Consider the following 25895-nt stretch of genomic DNA (forward strand, 5'->3'; position numbering starts at 1 on the left):
CATGCACCTCAACACGCTCATCAAGTAGGTGACCCGCACCTGCTTTTTCCACCTCAGGAATATCACGATGCTCAGGTCATTTGTTTCACATTGTGACCTAGAAATGATTATCCATGCCTTTGTTTCCTCTCGCCTTGACTCCTGCAATTCGGTTTTCACCTGCCTCAATAAAACATCCATAGACCGCCTCCAATCAATTCAAAATGCTACTGCTTTTAACTATGTCCGGCAGAATGTGTCACATTACCCCAGTTCTGACCCCTTTGAGCGTATTGCTTCCTGTTATTTTTAAGGTCCTGGTGCTTGGATATTTTTAAGAACCACATTTTAAACACACTAAGTAGTTGTGAAATTCTTTTGGATGTAAATCACTTCTCTGTTATCATGCTATACAAATACATTTTACTTGTACATGTGAACATATTTTGCCAATAAACAATAAAAAAGATTAAATTAACTGGAAGTCAATGTAGGAATGTCAAAGTGTGATGGATATGGTCTTGGCATTTGGCACAATTTACTACAGAAACCTTGCGCAAGTTGAATACAGAGAACTGCAGTGAAAACAGGAGGAAATTACCTGTACTGTTATTCTTTTTAACGCATCATTTAAAGATTTCGCAGGGTTTATACTGTGTACTGAGACGCCTCAGGTCGACAATGTCTTGGCCATCTGGCCAGTGATGTATATCGGACCAGTTAACCATATATGGAGACCCCTGGTACCCATACCGGTATATGGAGATCCATTTACTGTATATGGAGATATGCTGTGAGAGCCCAAACATGCCTACTCAGTTATTTGTTAGGTGAAAGTCCTATGACGTCTATGACATCTCTGATATACATACAATCCATTTTATGCCCATACATGGAGATCCCTGTCTGTAGAGCCACACATATATGGGCTGTCTTGCCATCTGTCTTGGCCATAGGCTATGGATTCTGTTAGTGTGGTATGTGGCCGATGTGGCCTCCATATATGGGCATTCCCATATGAAGTCATGTTAGATCAAGGACGATGATACACAAAAGAAGATTAATATTAGGAGGTGGCATAGTGTACACGTCCAGACGGAGACATGACGTGCCGTTTCACATACTAAACTGCAACCTTTGGTCGCAATAAAGCATAGACCTCACCACCACTGGTCATAAAACCAGTCTGGGAGCTAAGGACAGGTCTGTTGTCATTTCACACAAAGACAATAAAGATGGATAGATAGCTCTATGTGGCAACGTTTATTGAACAGAATTGAACAGCTATATAAACTTAATTCATGTACTGGTAGGTCAAATACGGTTCCACTTGTGTGATAGCTAACCAGTCTTAACATGAGGAACCCTGACACATATTGCTCTTTAACACAGTCACTGAAAACCCAGAGGGTTGTCTCTGGTAAAATAGTTTCTAAAATGTATGATAATATATGATATATTATACTATTATAGTACACTCTGGCCGTATACAGTATGTCACATCACATGTGACATGTATGCATGGGTGTGGATTGAGAGGTAGGCCTACTCAAGTCAGTTGCTCTGAACAGCTTTCACTTGAAAGTTATAACCTGTAGATTTCCATTCACATATTAAGACAATTTTTGAATAGTAGCTCAGATTTATATAGTTTATATTTATATAGTCTGTGGAATAGAATACTTGGTCTTAATTCTAATAGAATTGTAAGGAAGATTTTTGAGTGGGACATCTCGATTAAGGGTGCATGGGCTATGGACATGTATGATATTCTGTTGAGAGCTGGGTATGAAGACCATTATTATAATAATAAAGAAAACATACAGAGTATGGTAATAAAATAAATTAGTTTTCAAAACGTAAAGGACAAATGGGCATTAGATATATGGTGTAAACCAAAGCTCCGCACATATTGTGAGATAAAACATGTCTATGGTCCAGAAAACTATGTACTGTATAACCTTTCAAAAAAGCGATCCTTATGTGCTCAAATTAGGGCTGGTATACTTGGTCTTCATATCGAGACGGGTAGATACATAGGCACAGCTGAGGAGGATAGGTTATGTGGTTTGTGTGAGCTTACAGTAATTAAATTGAAAATGAAATGCATTTTGTTTTCTATTGCCCATTCTACAACTCTATTAGGCAGAGACTTTTTAATAAGGTTGATCCAAATTATGAATTTGTGTGGTGTGATGACTCAGAGAAGCTGAGACGACTGTTTCTATATGATATTTTTTCTTGGTCGATGAGAAGGAGGGCCATATACATGTAAAATAGCAGTGTTTTATTTAAGATAATTTTGTTTCTGATGTATTGTTCTCATGTTTATGAATTTGTTAATGTATAACATGGGCGTAGTGTAAACGCCGGAAGGACTACTGATGTGTTCACCTTGATGTTCAATGTGTCATATAATCCCATATGGGATGGGCCAAATTGTGGCATGACACGGAAATAAAATTTTCATTCATTCATTCATTCATTCATATAGCGCTTTTCTAAGTACCCAATGTCGCTTTAAAATAATAATAATAAAAAATAAAAAAAAAGAATGTAGGTAGGCTACCATAAGGCGAGATAACAAGCAAGTGATTGTTTACAGGTCCCTTAGTGTTTAGGTCAAGTCTGGAATTCACTGCTGTGATGTCCCTCCCCTTGGGTTGTCCATTAATCTAAAGCAGTGTTTAAAGAAGCTGTAGGCTACCTTTATCATTTATCATTTTGCCAGAACACCGGCAGTGCAACAACAAAAGCCATGAGTCTGATTGACCTCCTTCTCCAGTCCTATCTTTCCATCACGTTACTGGGAGCTGTTCTCTTCCTGTTGCTCCTCTACTCATACTCCCGCAGCTTCCAAGAACATGGACAGGAGCCGCCAGGGCCCAGGCCACTGCCGCTGCTCGGTAACTTATTGCAGCTGGATCTGAAGAGGCCCTACCACACACTCTGGGAGGTAAGACTCCGCTCAACACCAGGGACGTGCAGAGAACGTTAGAGAGGCAGGGGCTGAAATTTCTAAAAGTGCCTTTTGGTGAAAATATTGAAAATAGCAGACCTCCAAGCTCACAATGCGTCGCAGTGCTTGATACCACACTGAACTAAGCATTATGAAGTCAATACTGGAGATGTGGTGTAACGGCATGGATTTCTACACAGAGGGCAATTCTTTCAACATAAGATGCTGCATTCAAGTTCAGGACGGTTTGTACAAGGCAATTTCTCTTCAATACTGCCTTCAGGTTTGGCATGGAAAGAGGGCATTTGTGTTTCTTTCACCATAGTAAAAACTGCATTCATGGTCTGGAGAGCGAACCTTTTACAGAAGGATAAAAGGGCAGGGACTCAAGCCCCCTTTCATGTCTATGTGTGCACGTGCCTGCTCAACACTCACATTCAACCAAATACCAGAATGCTTGCCCCAAAACACCCGTCATCAATATTAAGCCCATATCTAACAGGACCCATATATGGAGGCCACATCGGCCACATACCACACTAACAGAATGCCAAGACAGGTGTCCAAGACAGCCCATATCTGTGTGGCTGGTTCTACAGACAGGGATCTCCATGTATGGGCATAAAAGGGTATGCTGGCAGATGTCATAGACATTCACATAATAACTGAGTAAGCATGTTTGGGCTCTCACAGCATGTCTCCATATACAGTACATGGATCTCCATATATGGGTACCAAGGGTCTCCATATATGGATAACTGGTCTGATATACATCACTGGACAGATGGCAAAGAATTGGGCGAGGTCGCATGTCACCCTGAGGCGTCTTACTAGTACTTTTACTTATGTAAAGAATTTGAGTACTTTTTCAAGCACTGAATAAATAAATTGAGACGAGACAGAGCCTTGACGCCAAAATAAGCTTACAGATATTTGTATTCATGCTAAATAAATACATGTATTTAAATCCAAGAATTGTCTGACTGTACTGCACCTATGGAGTGTATAGTTACAGTAGTGACATTCTTAATACATAAGATTAACCTGATTATATCCTGTCTGATAATTGCCTGTGTTACCAATCTTACCATAACATCATTTTATGTGTCTCTGGTCTCAGCTTTCTAAGAAATATGGATCGGTGTTCACAGTCTATCTTGGGCCCAAGAAAGTGGTGATTCTGGCAGGATACAAAACCGTCAAACAGGCTCTGGTTGGTCATGCAGAGGAGTTTGGAGACAGAGAGACGATGCCAATAGTAAGCGATGTTCAAGGACATGGTGAAGGACATGGTAAGGAAGGACTAAAGACACATGTCATCTGATTGCCTACAGAACTATATTTTCCAAGTAGCTTGCCCATCACTGGTAAAAAGGGTGACTTGTTGCTACCTTCTAAGAGCCAGGCACAATGTAGGTGTTGAGGTTTACAATTTACAGTACAGTGATGAGTTCTTAAACTTCTGTAATGAACTGGAGTGCGTTGTGGTAAATTGCATCCAAGGGCTTTATGAGGCATGCATATACAAAATATCCGCTTAATAAATATAATATCCCTGCATCGCGTTGTGTTGCAGGGAAACCACTTCAGACATACAACTTTATGTATATTCGTTTATCCTCTTGTTGAAATACTTTAGGAATCTTATTTGCAAATGGCAACTCATGGAAAGAGATGAGACGTTTCGCCATGACTAACCTTAGAGACTTTGGGATGGGGAAGAAGGCGAGTGAAGAGAAAATCATAGAGGAAAGCCGCAACCTGATTGAAGTGTTTGAAAAACACAAAGGTAGGTAAGACTGTGAATTGTGAATGTGAAAGTCTCAATTTGAAAGAAAATATTTATATTGTGTTGAGTCTGGCGCAGAGCGTTGCATCCTGTGCCAGAAATGTTCAATATACTTTTCAATAAGTTAAGACTGTTGTGTTAGAATGACGTAAGATTTACAAAATTGCTCATGACAATAAAAGCACACCAAATGTATTGTAAAGACAGCAATGTATTTTGTGTTTTCTTTTTTATTTGTTGCAGGTGAACCATTTGACACTGCACAAGCTGTGAACTACGCTGTCTCTAATATCATATGCGCCATAGTCTATGGCAGTAGGTTTGAATACGATGACCCACAGTTCACAGCTATGGTGGATCGTTCAAATGAAAACATCCGGCTTATCGGTTCCCCATCAGTGCAGGTGCCACTTACAATTAAAATCTCGCATATTTTCAAATATTAAAAAAGCAGATCCACAAGCTTGTAGATCACCTATTTTTACATGTATAAAATGAGTAATGTCTGTAATTTTGTAAAAGGAAATCATGAGCATTAGGCTAGTGAGGACCAATTATATGAAGATAAATTGAAAATGGGTGAATTCTGCCTATAATTTATTTTCAAAATAGCTATTTTTTGCTTCTATTGACACCCTTATACAATGAAGTAGGGAAAAGAAGAAGAAGAAGAAGAAAAGAAACACAAATAGATTGTATAATGTTGGCTGCAGTACTGTATATAGCTGAATAATACATTTTATTTTTAACCTAACCATTAAACACGTTTTATTTTGCTGTTTAACAGATATACAACATCTTCCCATTGTTGGGAAAATGGTTCCATAACAGGAAGCTCGCCCTAAGGAATGCTTTTGCAAACAGGAGAGAGATCTCAGAGATCATCAAGCATTTACAGGACAGCTTGAACCCCCAAATGACCAGAGGATTTGTGGACTCCTTTCTGGTCCGCAAACAGAATCTGGAGGTATGAAACCGTATGAAAGGATACAATTCAAATTATTTTAAAGAGGCAATTCCCAGTCATTTCAGTATTTTCCCATGACATGGATGATGTAGTTTTGTCTGAGTGTAGATCAAATACAAATTAATTAGTGTTAGGGTAGGAATTAAAACATTATTATTAAAATAATTGGTATCACAATGTTGATGAACTTCTTTTAGTTCTGGGGAATCAAAATTCTAGGTCTATAATGTCATAACCCTAAGCCTAACACGTGTTTAGTCCTGCAATATGTGAACAGGACAACATAATTCTCTGTAAATGAAATGGACAAAGGAATTTCTAAAGTCAAATCGCCAGTGTTCATTTATCCATTTGTAACTACTGTATATGCTGTTTTGTTTGTGTAGGAATCTGGGAATATGAATACTTATTTCCACAAGGAAAACCTTTTGACTACTGTTGGGAATCTGTTTAATGCTGGTACGGACACTACAGCGACGACACTGAGGTGGGGCATGTTGCTCATGGCCAAGTACTCTAAGGTACAAGGTAAAGACCAGCAAACATAACGCACACTACACAAGCTTTTGGAATGGAATGAGTATTTGAGGGGTTGATGAATGAAGAAGGAGAGAGAAGAGAAGAGGCTGTAGGATGGGGATAGTGATCGAGAAAGTAAGGCTTAAGGTTAGGGTAGGTAAACTGTCTAAAGTAATGGGCAATGCAGAATAGAGCTGAAGGAGAAAGTGCAGCAGGGTGAAACGGATGGAGAGTGATTTGTGACAGAAGGGTTCCAGCAAGAGTGAAGGGGAAGGTGTATAAGATGGTAGTGAGACCGGCCATGCTCTACGGCTTGGAAACGGTGGCACTGACGAAAATACAGGAGGCAGAGGTGGAGATGGCAGAATTGATGATGTTACAATTCTCACTAGGAGTGACAAGGAAGGACTGACTATACAGTTAGAGGGACAGCCCAGATTGGAAGGTTTGGCGATAAAGCAAGAGAGGTGAGGTTGAGATGGTTTGGACATGCGCAGAGGATGGAGGATAGAAGATGGAGCTGCCAGGCAACAGAAGAGAAAGAGGATGGAAAGAGTTGATCTGCTTTGGTGACCCGTGATGGGAATTAATTCTTTCTAAATAAGATGCGGCTAAATGCTGCCTTCAGGTATGGCATGGAAAGAGGGCATTTCCATCTCTTTCACCATAGTAAAAAATCCATTACCCATCCATACAGATGGATAAAAGGGCAGGGGCTCAAGACCCCTTTGATGCCTATGTGTGCACGTGCCTACCCGTTGTCTTGTTCATTTTGAACATAAATGCCAAAATACAGTAAGTTAATAATTACAGCTGACATGGACAGTAAGCAGTAAGCTATTCCTTCAATGTACACCTCTCATAACTTACCCTGTAAAATGGAAATGCATACCCTAGATCACATGCAAACTACAGTTCTAGACCTTGACCGTGCTCATGTTTCATTTCCCAGAAAAGGTCCAGGATGAGCTGGACAGAGTGATTGGAAGTCGCCAGGCGCTTGTAGAAGACAGGAAGAACCTGTCCTACACTGACGCTGTCATCCATGAAATACAGAGAGTGGCCAACATCGTTCCTATGTCACTCCCACACACCACCAGTCAAGATGTCACCTTCCAGGGTTACTTCATTAAAAAGGTCAGACTGATTAAAAACAACTTTTTTTGTTCAGCATTGCTATTTCTGTAAACAAAACAAAATAACGTCATTAAAGGTTAAAGGGATATTTCTCCCCCAAAATGACTTTTTTTCCTATCAATTACACACCCGAAGGAGACTTCAATTATTGGATATTATTTCATTTTTGTCGCATTCCTAAGCCAATAATTGGATGATAATAATAAAGACCCAAATGGTACCAGATGTGGTGTCAGCACCGATAGGCTACTGACACCAAATAATGCTGCCACACTGTGCCTATAGACCCGTTTCTTGACATTGAGACTAAATGCACAGGTGACTGTATCATGTAATCAATTCCCACCAATCCCCAAACCTGTTGTTTTGGGGACCGCTGGTTTCATTGGCTCATTTGGTACCTGTAGGTCACTCAAAACGAGAGTGATGAGAATTCCAGGAGCGCTACCCAGGTGTTTACCTGTGTTGCTCTGCTCATTCCATGATTGCACATTTCTTACATGTTATACCTCATGGAAAAGGTGACTAATCAACTATAAAGATGATATAAAATACAATACCAATTGATATTACTAAAGGGGAGAAATAATCATCCGAAGTTAAGTTTCTGAACTTTATGTGAGGTGTTTATATCGTATCATATCCCAAAAGCTTTATCTTTTGAAACACTACCGCAGATAACTTTGAAAACATTGTAGACTTTGATGACTATTCTCTACAGGGGACTACTGTGTATCCCCTGTTGACGTCCGTCCTTTGGGATGAAAGTGAATGGGAGACCCCGCTCACATTTAACCCTGCCCACTTCCTGGATAAGGATGGCAAATTTGTCAAGAAAGATGCCTTCATGCCTTTCTCTGCAGGTAAACTCAATCTGCAACTCTTCTTGTTGGTGTCAATTTAAGCTACATGGATGACCGCATGATGCTACTTGCCCTTGTCCAGGTCGTAGGGTGTGTGTGGGGGAGAGCCTAGCCAGGATGGAGCTCTTCCTCTTCTTCACCTCTCTCCTCCAACACTTCCGTTTCACTCCTCCACCTGGGATGACAGAGGATGAACTGGATCTGACACCAGTAGTGGGTTTCACCCTCAGCCCTTCACCACATCAGCTGTGTGCTGTCTGCCGCCACTAAGTAGAACGATTTCTCAGAAGCTGTTGGAAAAAGAAGAAGGTCCCAGGTTTGATTCCCGGCCCCGGCACGGTGTCGAGGTGTCCCTGAGTAAGACACCTGCTGTAGCTAGCCCCTAACTAACTGAATTTCCCTATAGGCTATGGGATCAAACATGTAAAATTATTACAGGTTCAACTAGAAAGATGCAATTCTGGGAAATTGCGAGTGTGGTTGCCGTTTTTACACTTTCCCATTCAAGTCAACGGGGTTACTCTATAAAGGTTATGTCACCAAGAATGCTGCTTCCTCATTGGCGAAAATGTTATCTAGAAATAAAGCTGCACTAGTACTATAGTCTGACACTAATGATGAATGTATTTTAAATACCTATGGACATATGTATGTATTGTAGGCTATGCATCTGAATGCATGTGTAGTCTTTATTTGAAAAATATTACAATATTCACCTCTTTTGATGTTGTGCACTGATAGCAATCAAATACTTAAATCTTTGTTGTTTTGTTTTTCATAATAATCTATGAATATAACATACATTACAATAAAGATTAATAACCATAAAGCTTCATTCAGGCTCATACCAAACCAGATTGTGTTGTTCACAGTTTCTCAGAAAATAGAGACCACAAAAATATAGAAGTCTCCTTGTGTGTTACTGCCTTCATCAGCACCCTGAAGGGTGGTGCATGGTTACACATTTCAATGAACTTTACCTCTTAACAGGGGGGGGAGGGGGACTGAGTAATTAGGGCCCACGGTGGACGGGCCTTAATTATTTTATACTTTAGCTATTGAAAAACAGCAGATATACAAGCTCACGGCGTGCTGCGAGCTTGTAGATCTGCTTTTTTTTGGTCGTGAAAGTCGTGAAAATGTGTGCAGATCTTTGGATATATGTTTTTTTTAAGCAAACTTTTGCAATTTCTTTTTATTCTGGGAGGTCCCTGGAACTAAATATTTTGAGATGGGGGTCCATGGCCAAATACATGTCTGCAATTTTCAAGATTTTTCAAAAATAGCAGATCTACAAGCTTGCAGCGCGGCACTCAGTTTGTATATCTGCTATGTTTCAGTAGTTAAAGCACAAAATAATGCGTAATAATGCGTTCCCAGTCTAAATGGGTTAAACCCCCTCCCACCAAGAACATTCATGGGGAGCCCGCAGTAAATCCTTATGCCCAGGGCCCAGAATTCGGTGCGACACCCCTGCCTCTTACTGTCTTTGTCATACAACAAACAGCAAAGATCACAGCCTATTGCACCCCCTATAATGACCCAAAATAGGTATGCCAGGGTTAAAGTGGTTTTAGATCAGTATATGGTCAGTAGATGATTAGCTGCCAGCTGGTAATTTACCATGGTAATGATTTTAGTGTGAGCACAGGCTGGCGGATAGAGGTCAGAATAGGCCTATCTAGGCCCATAGCCATTAAGCCTACTTTCAACCGTCCTTATCAGGGTATTGTCCTTGACTCATCTTGACCCTGATCATCTTGAAGGGTGGGATGACACAGAGTAGTTGAGTACAGCTTCTTGCAATGGGCCTGGTGTACAAGATACACTACACCACAAAGATACCCATGTACCTGTCAAAATACTTCCAGAACGTCAAAGATGTCCACAATCACAACACCAGAGGCAGCTCCACTAATTACGTCTAACCCAGATTTGGCTCAAACAAAGGGTTAATGAAATGAGTACAGAGGACCCCAATATAAACAAGCTGTATTGCTTTCTTGGGTTTAAATCCTATTGGTAGACTGAACTGTACTGTCCTGTGCTTTTCCTATGCAAACTGCGAATAAAGTCTAGTCAATCAATCAAAATCAATCCTTAATTCATCTGTATGTTTTCAAAAAGCTGTCTGTCCCCAAAGCTCACGTGTTGCAAAATGCAATGCGTTGTGAGCTTGTACGGTTGGCTATTTTCGTTGTGATGCGTAGGCACCGGTTTCAGGCGTTTATTAGGAAACTTGGTTATAAAATAATAATTGCTTCTGGCTCAGTTACAGATGTGCGTTTAGACACAGGACAGAGACTAAAGGCCAAAGTACAGAAATGAGTTACCTGGTCCAGTGGTCTAACAACTTAAGACATTTGTCAACTGGAACCTCTGGTTTCGACTGACCTCTTTTTATGGGGGTCAGTCAGATAGATTTGTAAGCCATTTGTAGTTTTTTGTCTGTCTGTCATTCAATGTTATATACGTCTTTTTTAAAGGTTTTAATTTATTTTTTTGAAAATTACAAAACATATTTCTAAATCACATATGAGAATTTATTACATAGTATTTTGCATCCATTCTCTATTAGTTATCAGTGTATAATTTCACTATAGCCCACTTCCTTTATTTGTTAGTCGTTAGTCATCAGATCACCCTCTGCTGTTTGAACACTTGAATCTTGAACTATGAACATTACAGCTGTACAACAGTGTTAACTTATGTCGCTCCTCTTCCATCCATCCATCTTCAACCGCTTATCTGGAATCGGGTCGCGGGGGTAACAGTTCCAACTGAGACTTCCAGATTTCCTTATCCCGAGCAGCTTCCTCCACTCCCTCAGGGAGTATACCGAGGCGTTCCCAAGCCAGTTTGGAGATATAATCCTTCCATCTGGTATTTGGTCTGCCACGGGGTCTCTTCCCAGTGGGACGTGCATCGAGGACCTTCCTAGGAAGGCGCTCGGGGGGCATCCGTACTAGATGCCCGAACCACCTAAGCTGACTCCTTTCCAAGTGTAGGAGCAGCGGTTCTACTCCAAGTCTCTCTCGGGTGACTGAACTTCTCACCCTATCTCTAAGAGCCAGCCCTTATACTTTCGGTCATGACCCACACTTCATTACCAAAGGTGAGAGTAGGAACGAAGATTGCTCGGTAGACAGAGAGCTTTGCCTTCCGGCTCAACTCTTTTTTCTTCACAACAGTGCGATTTAGCTACTGCAAAACCGCTCCTGCTGCTCCGATTCTCCAGCTGATCTCCTTCTCCGTCTTCCCCTTTCTCTCATTCGTAAACAAGACCCCGAGATACTTAAACTCCTTCACCTGGAGTAAAGCCTCTTGTCCCATATATTGGACTTGTCAAGGTTTAAAAATACCTGTCCCCATATTCAATCTGTATGGGGGTAAAAAAAAAATACAATACAAAAAAGTAGACCCTATTCTCCTGAGTTTGTTTCCAAATATTGGTACTGAACCCAATTAACCACATGAACCCTAGTGTCCAACATTCTGTGAAAATAGCTGATCTACAAGATCACAATGCATTGCAATTGCAACACCTTGTGAGAATAGTTATTTTAAGGGGAAGAGATTTGGTGTAAACAAGAGGGAAATACTAGCAGACCTACAGGCACCTTAGGGCAGTGGTTCCCAAACTTTTTAGCTCAAAATCCAAAAGGGAAATTAGATGTTTGCCCAGGAGCCAATCTAGTGAAAATAGCAGATCTACAAGTTCCACAATGCGTCGCTTCACACCGCGTTGTCAGCTTGTAGATCACCTATTTTCACTTTTTCTTAAACATTTATTTTTTTCTAATTTATGGAATTTCTTAGACTTTTATTTTATTTCTCCATTAAATTACTGAGAATAATCACTGAATTCGTTTTTTTTATTTTATTTATGAAAAACATTGCTTTTTTTGGAATATTTTTTTAATAATGTTTTGAAGTAATAATTAAAAACTAATTTGGAAACAAAGAAAATAAAAGGGATCCATACAAATGTGTCCGTGACCCACAAATGTGGTTAACCCCTGTAAACTCCATTGTGCAGCAATCTGTAAAAATAGACTGGAATTTCACACGCGTTGTGAGCTTGTAGATTGCTATTTTTCTTTTATTACATTTTCATCTATTATGAATACGGAAGCCAGGGCTTGTGTAGCTTGAGGCGAGACCCCACCTTGTCTAGTGTTGTTACACAGTGCTTGTTTTACACAGAATGATTACAGCTAGCTGGCATATCCTGGCAGCTACAGTAGGTGGCAGCAAAGATCACTAGCATTAGTGCCTGTCAGAGGCAAAACCATTGCCTTCCCCAGGTCTGATATTTGTGAACTTCTTAAAACACCTCTTAACAATTTATTCCAATATCGACTGTTGAATTCCAATGAGACATTTAAATATAACAATGTCATTATTAAGAGGACTAAAACTAGATGTCACTATATACTCCATGATCACTCCAAATATAACCTTGTTCCCTGCTCCAAACAGCAAAATTACTTGTGATACTCATTTCATTTGGTTTTCAGGTCCTACTTTGTGGCACAAAAAATTCATTGTCAGCAGTATTGTTGACTGTAGCCAACTTCCATCAAAACTTTCAAGTCTAAGATCTTAAACACTCTCTCAAAGGACCGCTTCACACTTTTTCCAAGTTATCTTCATATAATTGGTCCCCACTAATGCCCCTAGAAAGTTTGCATGCCCCAATAGAAGTCATTGTTCTTGCATTCATTTAATTATATATACTAGTCCTGAGCCCAGGGGTGTGCGATGAGGGATTGAATGTAGGAGTCTCAGAAGTAATGTTGGAGAACCCAGACCGGTGCCCGTTGGGCAGAATAGTCACAATCGATGTCCAGTTGTGCAATACCCGTTGTATCCATCTGTCTGGCTGGCACTCTTTTATGCCCTTATATGGTGTTCCGTGTCCAGGCCAGTCTGTGATGTCATCTCCAAATTTGGGCCTTGTAATGATGTCAGTTGGGCTTTGTTGATGTCAGCATTGTTACCATGGTGGCGACACTCTTTAGCATCAGTGATGTCAGCATGACAGACGGTCGGACGGACAGACATTCAGTAAATTAATTGTCCGGGGCTGCACGCGCACCACACTGATCGGATCAGCGTGCGTCTACCCTTCGCCGAGAGGCGCGGGTAACCCGCTGAGCCCCGCTCGTGATGGGGATTGAAATTATTCCAGTTATATATACATGTATATACCCTACCAGTCAAAAGTTTGGACACAGCTCTCATTCGATGTCTGTGAGAAGCCGTGTCCAAACCTTTGACTGGTAGGGTATATACTGAAATCTTGTTTGAAATGACCAAAACTGCCTCCTCTGCCCACAGCCCTCCTCAGAGCTAATAGGCAGAAATTGTACCATATTTTAATTAGCATTAGTGAGCAGGACCAATATATTAAGATAGGTTGAAAATGGATCGAGTTGTAATGTAACCGTCATTTATAATAGTGGTATTCCTAATTATTCTCCCAATTAAGTTTGGCAACAGAGTTATTTATTTATTTATTAGAATGATTGGAATAGAATGAAGTTTGTGTTATTCAGTTAATTGTGTTGATGCCTATTCCTAGATCCCAACAGAGTTTATGTATGAAATTGACAGTTGAGTAATGGAAACCTCAGTAACATATACTGTACCTGTACAATAATAAATAATACAGTATTAATTTTTACTTTGTCAGTTATAATTATAACTATCACATATTGTGTTTTAAAGTAACAATGTGAAAGATAAAAAAAACTTTAGATATTATACAAAACATTATAAAAAAGAAGGCATATTCTGAACATTATGGATTTACTCTTTCCCCCATTGTTTTGTTTTCATCCCCAAATTCCTTATATTGCCATTTGTGTTATACTAAAAACATGCTACGCAATGTTTCAAAAACAAAAGGTTTTCTGAGACATTTCTTCTCAAATCACACCAACGTTATTTTACAAATTAAAAAAATAAATATTAAATCACAGCAAAGCCCTTTTGTCCTCCATAAACAGCTTGCACATCAAATGGAATTTGAAGCAACCGAAGGTCATTCCACTTTAATAATATTGAGCTGGTGGTCCTGTGGAGAGTGGTTAGAGTTCAACACTGGCTGGGTCGAGACACTGCAGTCCTGGTGGCCGCCGGCTGGGCAGCTGCTGGAGTAATCCGATGTCTTATTCTCTGAACTCAGGAATGGCTGAGAGTGTGCCTGGGTGTATGTAGAGGCATAGGACTGTGTGTAGGACGGCATGAGAGTTTGACTGTGCTGCTGTGTGTACGCCGTTGCAAAAGGCTGTGTTTGTGTGGGAGCATGAGAGTGTGGGAGACTCACAGGGTTATTACATGACTGGAACCCATTCATGCTAGTGGAGCTTAGTCCAGGCACTTTGAAGCTCCCCACCGTTTCCAAACTGTCTATAGGATTGTAGTTTAGCTGAGCTTGGCTGCACTGAGTGTACGTGCCTTGGCTGTAGTTGTAAGTGTCTTGAGCAAGAGAGGTGGACATGGAGGGGTTTGACAGAGATGGAGGCGATTGAGTTTTGTTATGCTGCTGTCCGTGACAACAAGGGCCCAGTATGGACGCTAGGCTCTGCAGTGTGCCAAGTATCTGCTTCTGAACTTGTGTCTGCTGAGCTTGCTCTCGCTCGACACGGCACTGCTGCTCCACCAACATCTTCAGTGCCAAGCCGAGACTACGCACCTCTGAACCCAGGGCCTGGATCTGATCTTGGAGTCCATGAACAATGGCTCCACCCACAGCTCTGCCTCCTGTCTCCTGCACTGCCTGCTGAGGGCTGGGGTTTCCATCTCTCCTGGCGGGGCACTGAGAAGGCGTCTGGAGGTGGATCATGACAGGACTCCCTGGACCCTGGGAAGTTTGAGGCACCGATGTCCGGTTTGGAAGCCGAATGCCAATCCGAGGGGGAGGTACTGGGGAACGAACAGACGGACCTGGTCTCTGTGTGAGGAAACGTCTAGGGCCACCAGACGCTCCTGGCTGTTCTTCTATAGTTGCCTGTACAACGGATAATATAAAGTAATAAAGAGTATGAATAACGTAGGAGGTGTCAAAGTTATACATTAAAATGTTTGATCTGCTAGGTTAAGTTTGCCTCTTTTCTCACCTTTTCAGTAGTGAGATCATAGGTTTCGGGATGTTGTGGAATTGCATTTCTCAAATCAGTTCCAGGAATATTGGGCTGATCTCGCCTCAGCAAAGAAGCCATCTGTTGAAATGACTGCCGAAAAACAACATAATGCAGTCTTAATCTTTAAGACCGGGCATTGTTACAAACTCAAAACTCTTCATTCTTACTTGTATTGTTGAGAAAATAGCCTATTAAAGACCAACATGGGTTTAATCATTCATCAGCGTGGTGCCTATGGTGCATAGTGTACCCCGAGTTCTATGATACAATATTTTGTTTAGCATTATTTTACACACAAAATATCTGTGAATTGAAGGCTAGTATCATGTTTGAGATGTATTAAACATTAAAAATATATATTTGTTCCTATTCTAAGAGACCACAATTACAAACATGAGTTGAGTTTCATAGGGATGCATAATATTTAAACTTTTTGCCCATTTCGATTACCGATCATTTCCACTGTAATTTCAGCCTTTGATATCAATATTTGTTTTAGTTTTTAAACACAAATCACAGTTATAGTATAGCCTACAGTAGCTATAGTATAGCTAAGCTAAAGCTATATAGTATCGCTAAGCTATTATAACTGTGATTCTTGGTGCAGACTTGATGCAAATCTCAAAAAACAAATTTGTATGTGCTGATTTTGATCTTTCCATAAATGCAGGCATTTACTGGTACATGTATCCATGCAACATAAAGGGTATTATTTTTAGATAGCTTCAGGCTTTTAATACATGCACATTTTTAAAGCAATAATTGGCTGATATATGTTTTATGCATCCCTACTAGGCGGCTACCTTTGTCCTATGTGACAGTGCTTTATCCAACAGCCTCTTGCGGGCTGCCAAGATAGGATTTATAGCTGGAGACGGTGTCACCCTTCTCCTCATTAAGGCTGCTGATGCCGTCACTGTTGTCGAGGCGGGTCCTGTCCCCATAGCAGTGGACTGAAGAGACCTCTGTTGACTGGTTTGAGCTAGAGAGGTGACACTAACAATCTGTATGTCATTCTCATCCTTATTGGCTTCATTTTGCTGCTGTGGCCTGCTGGTTCCACTGCTCTCCCCCGACCCAGACGGCTTTGCAACAGTTTCTGACACAGTGGCAGTCTGCTTGGTAAATTCTGCCGCCGCCGCGAGGCCAGCATGATGAGACGCCTCGCGCAGCAGGTTCTGAAGTTGAACGTTGCTCCAGCCCTCTCTTACCCCAGCTCTAGGCAGCACCTGTGTTCAGGGATGGGACGATAATCGTTATTATCGTTTATCGTGATAAGAAAACACTCAAAATAATCATATTGTGGAGATTTAGATTCATCGTGAAATTATCCTCCGTCATGCACTGGGATCAATTCGTCTTTTATTTGCCGAGCTGCATATCCGGTACCATTTAAACCCTCTATAATTGGTAAAACGGACCTGTAAATAACATAGTTGATAAAATATATATATATATATTTCACTCTCTACAAGCTCACAATGCATCGTGACGTGAAGCGCTGTGAGCTTGTTGATCTGCTATTTTTTGGCAAATGTTCTGCCCCAGGATAATGGATGTTGGGGATAATCAAAATGATTATCGCGATAATATCGTAAATCACGTTTTCTTTTATCACAATAATCGTGACATAACATTTTCCTATCGTCCCATCCCTACCTGTGTTGGGGTTGTGCTGGTGCCAGCCTCCTCGGGCCTGACCCTTCCCGGCAGTCTGCCCTGAAACTCCCTCAGGAACAGATAGATAGCTTGGGCAGACACTTTGATGTTCTCCAGCTCCAGAACAGCCTTAATTTTGCGGAAGCTTAGACCGGCCTTCCGCAGCTCCACTACTTTTCGCTTGGCAGCCTCGTCCAGCCGGCCCATGGTCTCTTTACTCAAGACTGGAGTGGAGAGAATTTCTTCTGAATAATTGTCCTGCCACCACCTGTTAGGAAGGGGCAATTAAGGATACGGTAGTTAAATATTGTGGTCCATATACAATACAAGTTCAGATTAACCTGACATTCAGCCTGAATTTACATGTTGTTCCACTCCAATATGAATCGCCTAAACAAATGTTTTAATGGGAGTGGCTAGCGATTCAGGGTCTGGAAACAGGCTAAGTTCACTGTTCAGGCAGACTTTTAGAAAGTATCTATGCACACACATACAGTATTTTCTGGACTATAGGGCGCACCTGACTATAAGGCGCACTGTCAATGAATGGTCTATTTTCAAACTGTTTTCATATATAAGGCGCACCTGACTATAAGGCGCACATAATAGATGCTACCATTGCGTTATGCATCCAACAGATGGAGCTGTGCTAAAGGGAATGTCAATGTCAATGAATGATCCATATATAAGGCGCACTGGACTATAAGGCGCACTGTCGTTTTTTGAGAAAATTAAAGGCTTTTAAGTGCGCCTTATAGTCCGGAAAATACGGTGTATATATATATACATATATATATCATCCATGATCCATCATAGAACCATTGAGACTTTTGTTTTCCAGTTATTCGTAATTGTGGAGACATATGTTTATGGAAGTTTGATAACTTCAAAGGAATTCCAGTGCATTAAGGCTTCCATGCTCAACTGTCATGTAATGGGGTTAGTTTTTCCAAAATGATTGAGTTTGCAGTTTGTATTATTTTAGGGAACATAAAAAGAGAGTGACATGGACATCATTTAGATAGCCAGGCATACACCCTCCACGATTGAGAATAAAACACACCCATAATATATTTTTGACAGGCTTTTGAAATATACAGTATGTTTGTGTATATGCATTTTTGTCAGTCTATCTTTCTTAAAACAGCAGCAGCTGACTAAACGCCAATGTCATTCAGTTCCTCAGACTGATCAGTGATCAATAATAGAGGGATTAATTGGGCTGCTAATTAAATAATTGGGGTAACATTTCCAGTGGGATAGACTGTCTTTATTTATGTTGGTGAAGCTGTTTTTCAGTAGCAGCAGTGGACTGGACATCTCCAGATGAAATGAACGAGGAATATTTTAATTAATCTGGATTTTCCAAGGATGCAATCCAACAATCGTCGGGAGATGACAATATCGACGTCAACATATCTGTCCAACTTTCATATGAAAATGTTTCGTGAGCAGGACTGAGCAACATTTTAAACTAGTAAATCTACTATAGTTACAAGCGTCTGCTAAACAGTAAACAGCGAGTTTAATTAATCGCTTACCTGTGTCTGCCGAATGGTTCCCTGAAGGAGGCGAATCAATGGCGTTCGATCAACGAGTAACCTTTAAATCATTCTGGAGTAAATAATACATAACAACGTATCTTATTTGCATGGCTCGTACCGTGCAGAGCAACGTAAAAGAGGCGTTTTTCACCCACATTTCACAACGTAAACAAATGGATTGTGTTTTGCTGTGTGAAAGCCTAGATTTGCGCTCCGTCGCACGACCGTGTCGCGCACGCCGAGCGATAGCAGACCTACAAGCTCACAACGTGTCGCCTTAGGCACGACACGTGAGCTTGTAGATCTGCCGTTTTCGGCGCGCGACACCGTCCCGCGACGAAGTATAAATCCGCACCTTTTCGCCGTCGCTTTTGAATTGCAGTTTCCGCTCTTTGACGTCGTCATTCAGCGACACTGACTGAACACAGAACTTGTTTGGCGAATGGTTGAGTCTTCGCGTTGCAATTGAAGAAATGTGAGTATTTCTTCACCTTTACACATTTTACACTAATTTTAAACGTTCCATGTTGTGTAACCAGGAAATGCAATGGTGCGTGTAACTTTAATCCCCGAGTTGGGCTTTGTTTGGCCACGATGATCACCAATAAATAATCGACGCAACGCAAGTTGTGTTGTCGTTGTCGTGCCAATGAAATCAATGGCGGCGGAAGCCAAGCCTGCTGCTGCTGTTATGATTAAGTTCAGTGGGTTTCAACGTTTTTTTTTATGTCAATGTCCATTATTTATTGGGCATTTGAGCCACGGACCACCATTTGATGAGATTTTGCCTCTCAGACCCAAAACTATCGTTGGATAGGATTTTGTCCACAGTTCCATGCTGTGTTGAATGATGTTGTACTACCATAGGACTACAGGCAAACGTTGACCATAATAACTATTCTTCTGCATTCTCTAATTGTGTAGACTTCTTGTAAATTAAGTAATGCAGCTGTTTAACAACAATTTAACTCTTGAGTGTAAAAGGAAACTTTCATTTGACGCTCTCTCAGGGCCCATTTGGTTACCAACTCTCCATCATTTAGCTGGAACCCCCTCAAGTGGTGAAGTTCAACTCTAGTTTACTTACTTACCAACACGTTACTTGGGTAAAAGTAGCAATACCAATAGAAATGCCCTGTTACGAGTACATTTTCCATGCATTCAATTTCTGAACCACTTGAATAAACTCCCAAACCAGCATCAAAATAAACAAAGTGACAAACCTAAAAATTAGTAGGTTCTCATTCATCAAAGTACCTCTAAATTGAATATAGGATAAACCTTAAAGTGCATAAGCTTTACAGTTTGCAATATAGTTTAAATGTGACGTTTTGTTTCGTGTGGGCAACTTTAGCACTAGTAGGGCTTTATAGTATATTAAGGGTTTAGACTAGAGATTGAGAACAGCTGCTGACCATATAAATATTGTGCTGTTATGGATTAAAATAATTTGGCGATATAATCATATTATGTTCTTGAGTCATGAGTTCCTCTTCGGTTGACAGTACTACTGTAGGTCATTTGTAAATGTCTTACTGAATGAATAATCAATATTCCCTTTTTATTTTAAATGTATAACCTACCTTTTGTCAGATTTAACTTAGACATTGATGTATATTTTTGTATAAGAGCTTTTTCAGATGAGATTAAGCAGCCCAGTGAACGATGTACGATATTATTTGATCTCACGTCATGATGACAATCTTACTTCCACTTTTAGGGCACCATCACCGACCAAAAGAAAGGAGGAGGAAAAGTCAAAAGACAGGGGCAAAGAGAAGACGGGTACCAAGGAAGCAGCAGACAAGGACAGGGGAAGGGAGAAAGGAAGGAAGCGTCGCAGTGCTTCTAGTGGCAGCACCAGCAGGTTTGAGTCACTGGATTTGATCACTCGCTTGATTTGTGTTCATGCCAGTCTTGTGATGATCATCACTGCATTCTTTATACCACAGCGCCCATCGCCGAAAATTACTAATCTAGATTAGGCCTGTCACTATTATTATATAATCGCCTGTAGTGTACGCCATTAGTTTGCATAATTGTCCCAGTTCCATTATCTGTATGAATTTATATGTGTAATTTGCATATGAAAATGGCTGATCTGAGCTTGTAGATCAGCTATTTCCACTTTCATGTACTAAATGGTATATTTTCTTAAAAAAAAAAAACCAATTCAAAGATTTTCCAGAAATGTTCCAGAAATAGGAGTGGAAATACTCAATGTCACATCGCTTGTGCTTGTATACGTATATTCTATTTTCACTATATTTGAAATGGGGCCAATCTGGTTAATGTACTTTTTTGTTTCCTGGAAATGTAGTGTACACTATTAAGTACAGTATTTGTCTTTGAAATGTAGTGGAGTGAAAGTATCCAAAAATACAAACGCTCAAGTAAAGTACAGTATTACTGTCCACCACTGGCACTGACCAATGTGATGATGTGCTGATCCTGATCCAGATCCAGCTCTTCCTCAAGCAGCAGCTCTGGATCCAGCTCCGGTTCCTCAAGTGGATCCAGTTCTTCTGGCTCCAGCCGCTCCGGTTCTTCCAGGTCCAGCTCCTCGTCCTCCAGCTCCTCGGCGTCTCCGAGCCCGAGTCGCAGACGCCACGACAACCGCCGACGCTCCCGTTCCACGTCAGTAACTGCTGTTGTACTTGCATAAGGGTCGAGCGATATGACTTCAAAACAATATCACCATTATTTCAAACCTTTTGCCTTAATTACTATTAATGAACGGTTATTTAAAGGAATAGTGGCAGTAGCAGATCTGAAAGCTGACAACCCTTCACGTGTTGTGATCTTGTAGATCTGCTATTTTGCACACCACATTGTACAATGAAGTACTGTATAATACAGGGCATAAAGTAGTCGTTCACCCAAAAAATTACTTATTTTCTATCGATTACACTCCCCATGAAGCCTTGAATTCAAAGAAAATATTTGCCACAGATAAAAGTATCTGTGGCAAATATCTGTGGTAGATATCTTTTTTATCTGTATCTACCATCCACTTAGAATGGAAATATATCTGGAGAAAGAGATTTTTTTTATCTGTTATCTGGCCCAGTGGGAATGGGCCTTTAACTCTTTTAGTGCCACCCGTTCACCACTAGAGGGCGCCCCAGGTGCCATAGAAAATCCCATAGAGATATGCTGGTATATGCAGAAGCCCTGCAGCCATGACTTGCCTGAACACTTTCCTTTGTGCATGTACAGGAAGAGGATGAAGTTAGCTTGAAGTTAGCTATTGGCTACCAAGCATTTTAGAAGCCTTATTTTCGTGAACTTAGCCATGATTAAACCTTGCACACCGCATGGGAAAAAAACAGAGAAGAATGAGCTCTAAAAAATCCAATGCAATCCTGGATTGCATTGGAGTGGATTTGTGCAGTTTGTTCACAGCTTTCAAACAAAAAAATCCGATTGGAAATCCGTTCAGGCATTCTTGAGATAATCGCCATTATGTTTTACATGTTATGTAAACAAACATGGCTGCCCTGTATGTTAGATGGGGTTGTATGGGGGTGGAACATGCAAAATCGCGATTGAAATCATGTTCACTAGATTTGATGGGTTCCAAAAAAAAAAATTTTTTTAAATTGTTTTCAATTTTTTTTTTTTTTTTTTCAAAAACCGAACATGTTCGGTTTTGGCATATGTAATACGTTTTAACACTTGGGGAGCCAAACTCGTTCAGGGACGAGTTATGGCCACTAGATGTCCCCCTGCCACAGGAAGTTATATCGTTGAGGGACGAGGCAACAAACAGTTAACTTTTCGAGACTGCAGCTTCCCTTTGCATGCCCTGAATCCATTACGTCACCCAGCCAGAGCAGGAAGCCCCTCTAGCTCTCCCCACACGGAAGGATTTTACATGGCTTTAGATTCTACTTTGAAACATAAGAACGGCTTTATCTGAGAATGAGATAAAAACTGCCCCATGGAAGCAGAGAGCTGATTGTTTTCACGGCGACACTTTACCGTGAATTTACCGCGATTTTTTTACCGCGAGTTTCGCGAGCGTTTGTAAACAAATGGATTACCTCCTCAATCTTCTCTGGACACGCACGTGCACACGCACGAAGCTTGCGGGGCTCATCAAAACATAACGTAAGTCAATGGTGGCACCAGCAACAGCTATAAATGTTATAAACCTTGGCCGCCCATGTGTTAAAAAACCGAACATGTTCGGTTTTGGTACTGGATGAGTTAATTGAATTTGTACTTACTCTCCAGCCAAATTTACAACTGCCTTGGACCTCATACATGCAAAAAAGAGGGGAAAGTGCTTTACACCACTGATTGCCCTTCATTTCAGTTGTGATCATGTTGGAAATCTATGATTTTGTTTTTGTTTTCCTTTTTTTCTTCTTTTTTTGTTAACAACACAGCTCCAAAACACAGAAGAGAGGAGATGATAAGGAACGGGAACGGGAACGGAGGAAACGGAGCCCAAGCCCCAAACCGACCAAAGTTCATTTAGGGAAACTGACCAGAAACGTCACCAAGGTGAGCCCAGAAATGGTTCAGACTTGAATGCAGTACACAATTCACCCTGCCTAGCCAATGCTGTGTTTTCCACCCAGCCTGCTCATTTACTCCAGATAGTTTTCCTCCTCAACTACTTATGGGTTTCTTCTAAGTTGGTAAGCTGTTTTAGATGTCTGTAGAACATTCTAACCAAGGCAACCCAAAGGTTGAGCATAGCTTAGTCCCTTGTTGCCCATTTCATTTGGGGTGTCTGTTGGTGTGCTTGCAACAATTATTTGAATGACAATTAATCGTCAAGTAAAATGTCATTACCTTGAACTAACAGGAACTTTTTTGTTCCCAGGAACACATCCTGGAGATCTTCTCCACTTATGGGAAGATAAAAATGGTTGACATGCCGATGGACAAGGTACAGACGCAGCTGTCTAGAGGCTATGCCTATGTGGAGTTTGAAACTCCAGAAGAGACCCAGAAGGCCCTCAAACACATGGACGGAGGTAAAGGGCACATCCTTACCAATGGCAATAAGTTATTCTTGAATAACCAGCATTTTTTTTTTCAAGGAGTTGACAGAAAGCCCTATTTTATAATTGGATATTAAAAGATTAATAATATATTTTTAAAAAAAAATAGCTCAACTCATTGTGGTGCGATGCTTGTAGGGGGGAAAAAAATATTTCAAGTTCCACCAGAATCATAATTTTATTAAATCAATTGTATGGATTAGTTTGAATAACTGTTTTAGAGTTTGGGTATCGGGCTGCATACAACACCAGAACAACCAAAGTTAGTTCAGTTTGGGAGGGCTCCCTGAACCGGGGGGGATTTTTTTTTTAATTGTATTTCGTCCAAACTACCGCTGCTTTTCACTCACTTCACCGGTGACAGATTGAACTTTAAGCTGGGCTGTAGGCGGAAACGATAAAGAACGTCTGACCAATCACCGTAGCCAAACTGTTTGGGTAGTCACAACATCTCGAAGGCACAGAACACTCGAAGATTAGCTCGGATCCCACCCACCCACACCTCTGAATGAATGACGTCATATTCTAGTTTTGGACCAACCGAACAAATTGTCTGCTCTGGTGCTTTACTCTGCAGGAGAACATGCATTCTGATTATGTGGGTTCTTGTTACACCCCCCCCCCCCCCCCCCCCCCCTTGTCTGCTACTTTCAGGTCAGATTGATGGACAGGAAATCACTGCCTCTGCTGTACTGACTCAAAGAATCCGTCCTCCACCTCGCAGACCCTCTCCCCCCCGCAGAATGCCACCACCTCCCCCTATGTGGCGCCGCACCCCGCCCCGCATGAGGAGACAGAGGTATATGCTGCTTCATGAACTATTCTACAAAGCTCACAAACATTTCTTCATTGTAATCAGTCATTGTAAACACAGCTGAATGTAATAACATTTAATTCACAGCCTATAGTTTGATATTGCAGCTTTAATTCATGGCCTATAGTGTGGTATTGTGGCTTCCCCCCCCTAAAATCACAAGGGCCGATTCGACCTTTGAGACAAATAAGTCGGCGTGTCCAAAAACGTAGTTACTGCACTTTGGCTTTGTAGGGCCCGCCGCCTCTCCCGTGTTTCACACTACTACTGTGGCTGAATTTCCCTCCGGGGATCATTAACGGCTTATCTTTTCCTAAGGTCTCGGTCGCCGCGGAGGCGCTCCCCAGTGCGACGTCGCTCTCGTTCCAGATCTGCAGGCCGCAGACGCCACCGCTCTCGTTCCAGCTCCAACTCCTCTCGATAGACCCTGCAGTCAACCTCATGTCTAATACAGTATATGCTCCGTCGCATGCCAACTTTAGCAGACCTACAAGCTTGCAATGCTTCACAATTGGAGACCAGGAATAATTGGAGACATCAGTCCTCCTCTCCCACCAGCCGAGACGAAGAATATCACCAGTCTCTCTCCAGTTCCTTTAGCAGCAAGCCCCCGTCGTTCTCCTCAATCCCAGGAAGAACCAAAACAGGCCATGAGCAACAAACCCTTCGGTCCAGTCCTTAATAAACCAAATGTCCAGACTCGGCACAATCCTAATCCTGTTAAAGACAGACGCAGGCTGCCACTGTGTGCATTGTGAGCTGGTAGGTCTGCTATATTCTGCTCTTGACACCGCCGTGCGACAAAGTGTGAATTAGGCATTACTGGAACGACCCCACCCCCCTAGTCTTTCTCATAAATTGGATTGTTCATTTACTTTTGCTTTGTTAAAAAAAAAAGGTTTTTAATCCTGTATTTTTTCTTAAAGGTGATAAAATTGATTAGTAAGCTTTTTGTTGTCATAAACTTAACACAGAGTAGCCTCCATTTTTGTTTAATCTTTTTTTTCCTCTATTTTGTTGGTAGTTTATTCAAATGAAATTTGCTCAAAATGTCACATCCTTTTTAATGTATTTTTTCTTCTTTTTTTTATACATTTTTGGACATTAAAATTCAACAAACAGAAATGTTTAATCGTGTTCTGATTATGAACGGTTTGATTATGAATGGTTATTTGAGTTTTTGCAGTTTTGTGTTCTCATGGTTCACACTGACTTAAAGACTACTGTACACGAAAATAATTGTTTGAACAATGAGAACATTTTGTAACCATGCCCTTGGAATGAGTAAATGCATTCTTAATACAGTTTGATACAGTTAAGTGGTAAGGTGGGCATATAAAACATGATTGATGAGAGGAGGGGTAAAGTGATGTCAAGTCAGTTTGGCACTTTGGTGATAATTGCTTTCAAGTGTTAAAACGACCACAGACTTATTTGTAGAAGGAACAGCCTCAGTATAGATTATAAGCTTGCATCATGCAAGGTCTATAGGCATT

General features: G+C 41.0%; 3 protein-coding genes across 3 annotated transcripts; 2 read left to right on the top strand and 1 right to left on the bottom strand.

Moving 5' to 3' along the window:
- Positions 1–2737: 2737 nt before the first annotated feature.
- On the top strand, positions 2738–8483 carry LOC308284486 (cytochrome P450 2K1-like; the record flags this gene model as incomplete). The annotated part of the gene is made up of 9 exons (XM_080725105.1): positions 2738–2935; positions 4059–4218; positions 4578–4727; positions 4971–5131; positions 5515–5694; positions 6081–6222; positions 7166–7350; positions 8072–8213; positions 8296–8483. The coding sequence occupies 9 exons, from the start codon at positions 2738–2740 to the stop codon at positions 8481–8483; spliced, it is 1506 nt and encodes a 501-aa protein (XP_080581231.1).
- Positions 8484–13725: 5242 nt separating this feature from the next.
- LOC308283850 (uncharacterized protein) lies at positions 13726–18675 on the bottom strand. The gene is made up of 5 exons (XM_080724352.1): positions 18565–18675; positions 17024–17291; positions 16168–16593; positions 15341–15454; positions 13726–15231 (listed from the first exon to the last, which is right to left on the bottom strand). The coding sequence occupies exons 2-5, from the start codon at positions 17228–17230 to the stop codon at positions 14263–14265; spliced, it is 1716 nt and encodes a 571-aa protein (XP_080580478.1). The 5' UTR covers positions 17231–17291; positions 18565–18675; the 3' UTR covers positions 13726–14262.
- A 317-nt stretch (positions 18676–18992) lies between these two features.
- LOC308283562 (RNA-binding protein with serine-rich domain 1-like) lies at positions 18993–25518 on the top strand. Its single transcript, XM_080723999.1, has 7 exons — positions 18993–19042; positions 20288–20434; positions 21028–21204; positions 22962–23079; positions 23405–23558; positions 24240–24384; positions 24718–25518. Coding segments are annotated over exons 1-7 (849 nt in total). The 5' UTR covers positions 18993–19040; the 3' UTR covers positions 24824–25518.
- Positions 25519–25895: the final 377 nt, after the last annotated feature.

Source organism: Nannobrachium achirus (assembly GCF_963921795.1).
Source record: "Nannobrachium achirus genome assembly, chromosome: 4".
NCBI lineage: Eukaryota > Metazoa > Chordata > Actinopteri > Myctophiformes > Myctophidae > Nannobrachium > Nannobrachium achirus.

Coding starts and splice junctions, on each gene's coding strand:
- LOC308283850 (XM_080724352.1), bottom strand. CDS start 17,230: ATGGGCCGGCTGGACGAGGCTGCCAAGCGAAAAGTAGTGGAGCTGCGG. Junction 16,594..17,023: donor CCAGCACAACCCCAACACAG/GTAGGGATGGGA, acceptor CCCTGAACACAG/GTGCTGCCTAGAGCTGGGGT. Junction 15,232..15,340: donor ATGATCTCACTACTGAAAAG/GTGAGAAAAGAG, acceptor TCCGTTGTACAG/GCAACTATAGAAGAACAGCC.
- LOC308283562 (XM_080723999.1), top strand. Junction 21,205..22,961: donor CGCCGACGCTCCCGTTCCAC/GTCAGTAACTGC, acceptor TTAACAACACAG/CTCCAAAACACAGAAGAGAG. Junction 23,559..24,239: donor CCTCAAACACATGGACGGAG/GTAAAGGGCACA, acceptor TGCTACTTTCAG/GTCAGATTGATGGACAGGAA.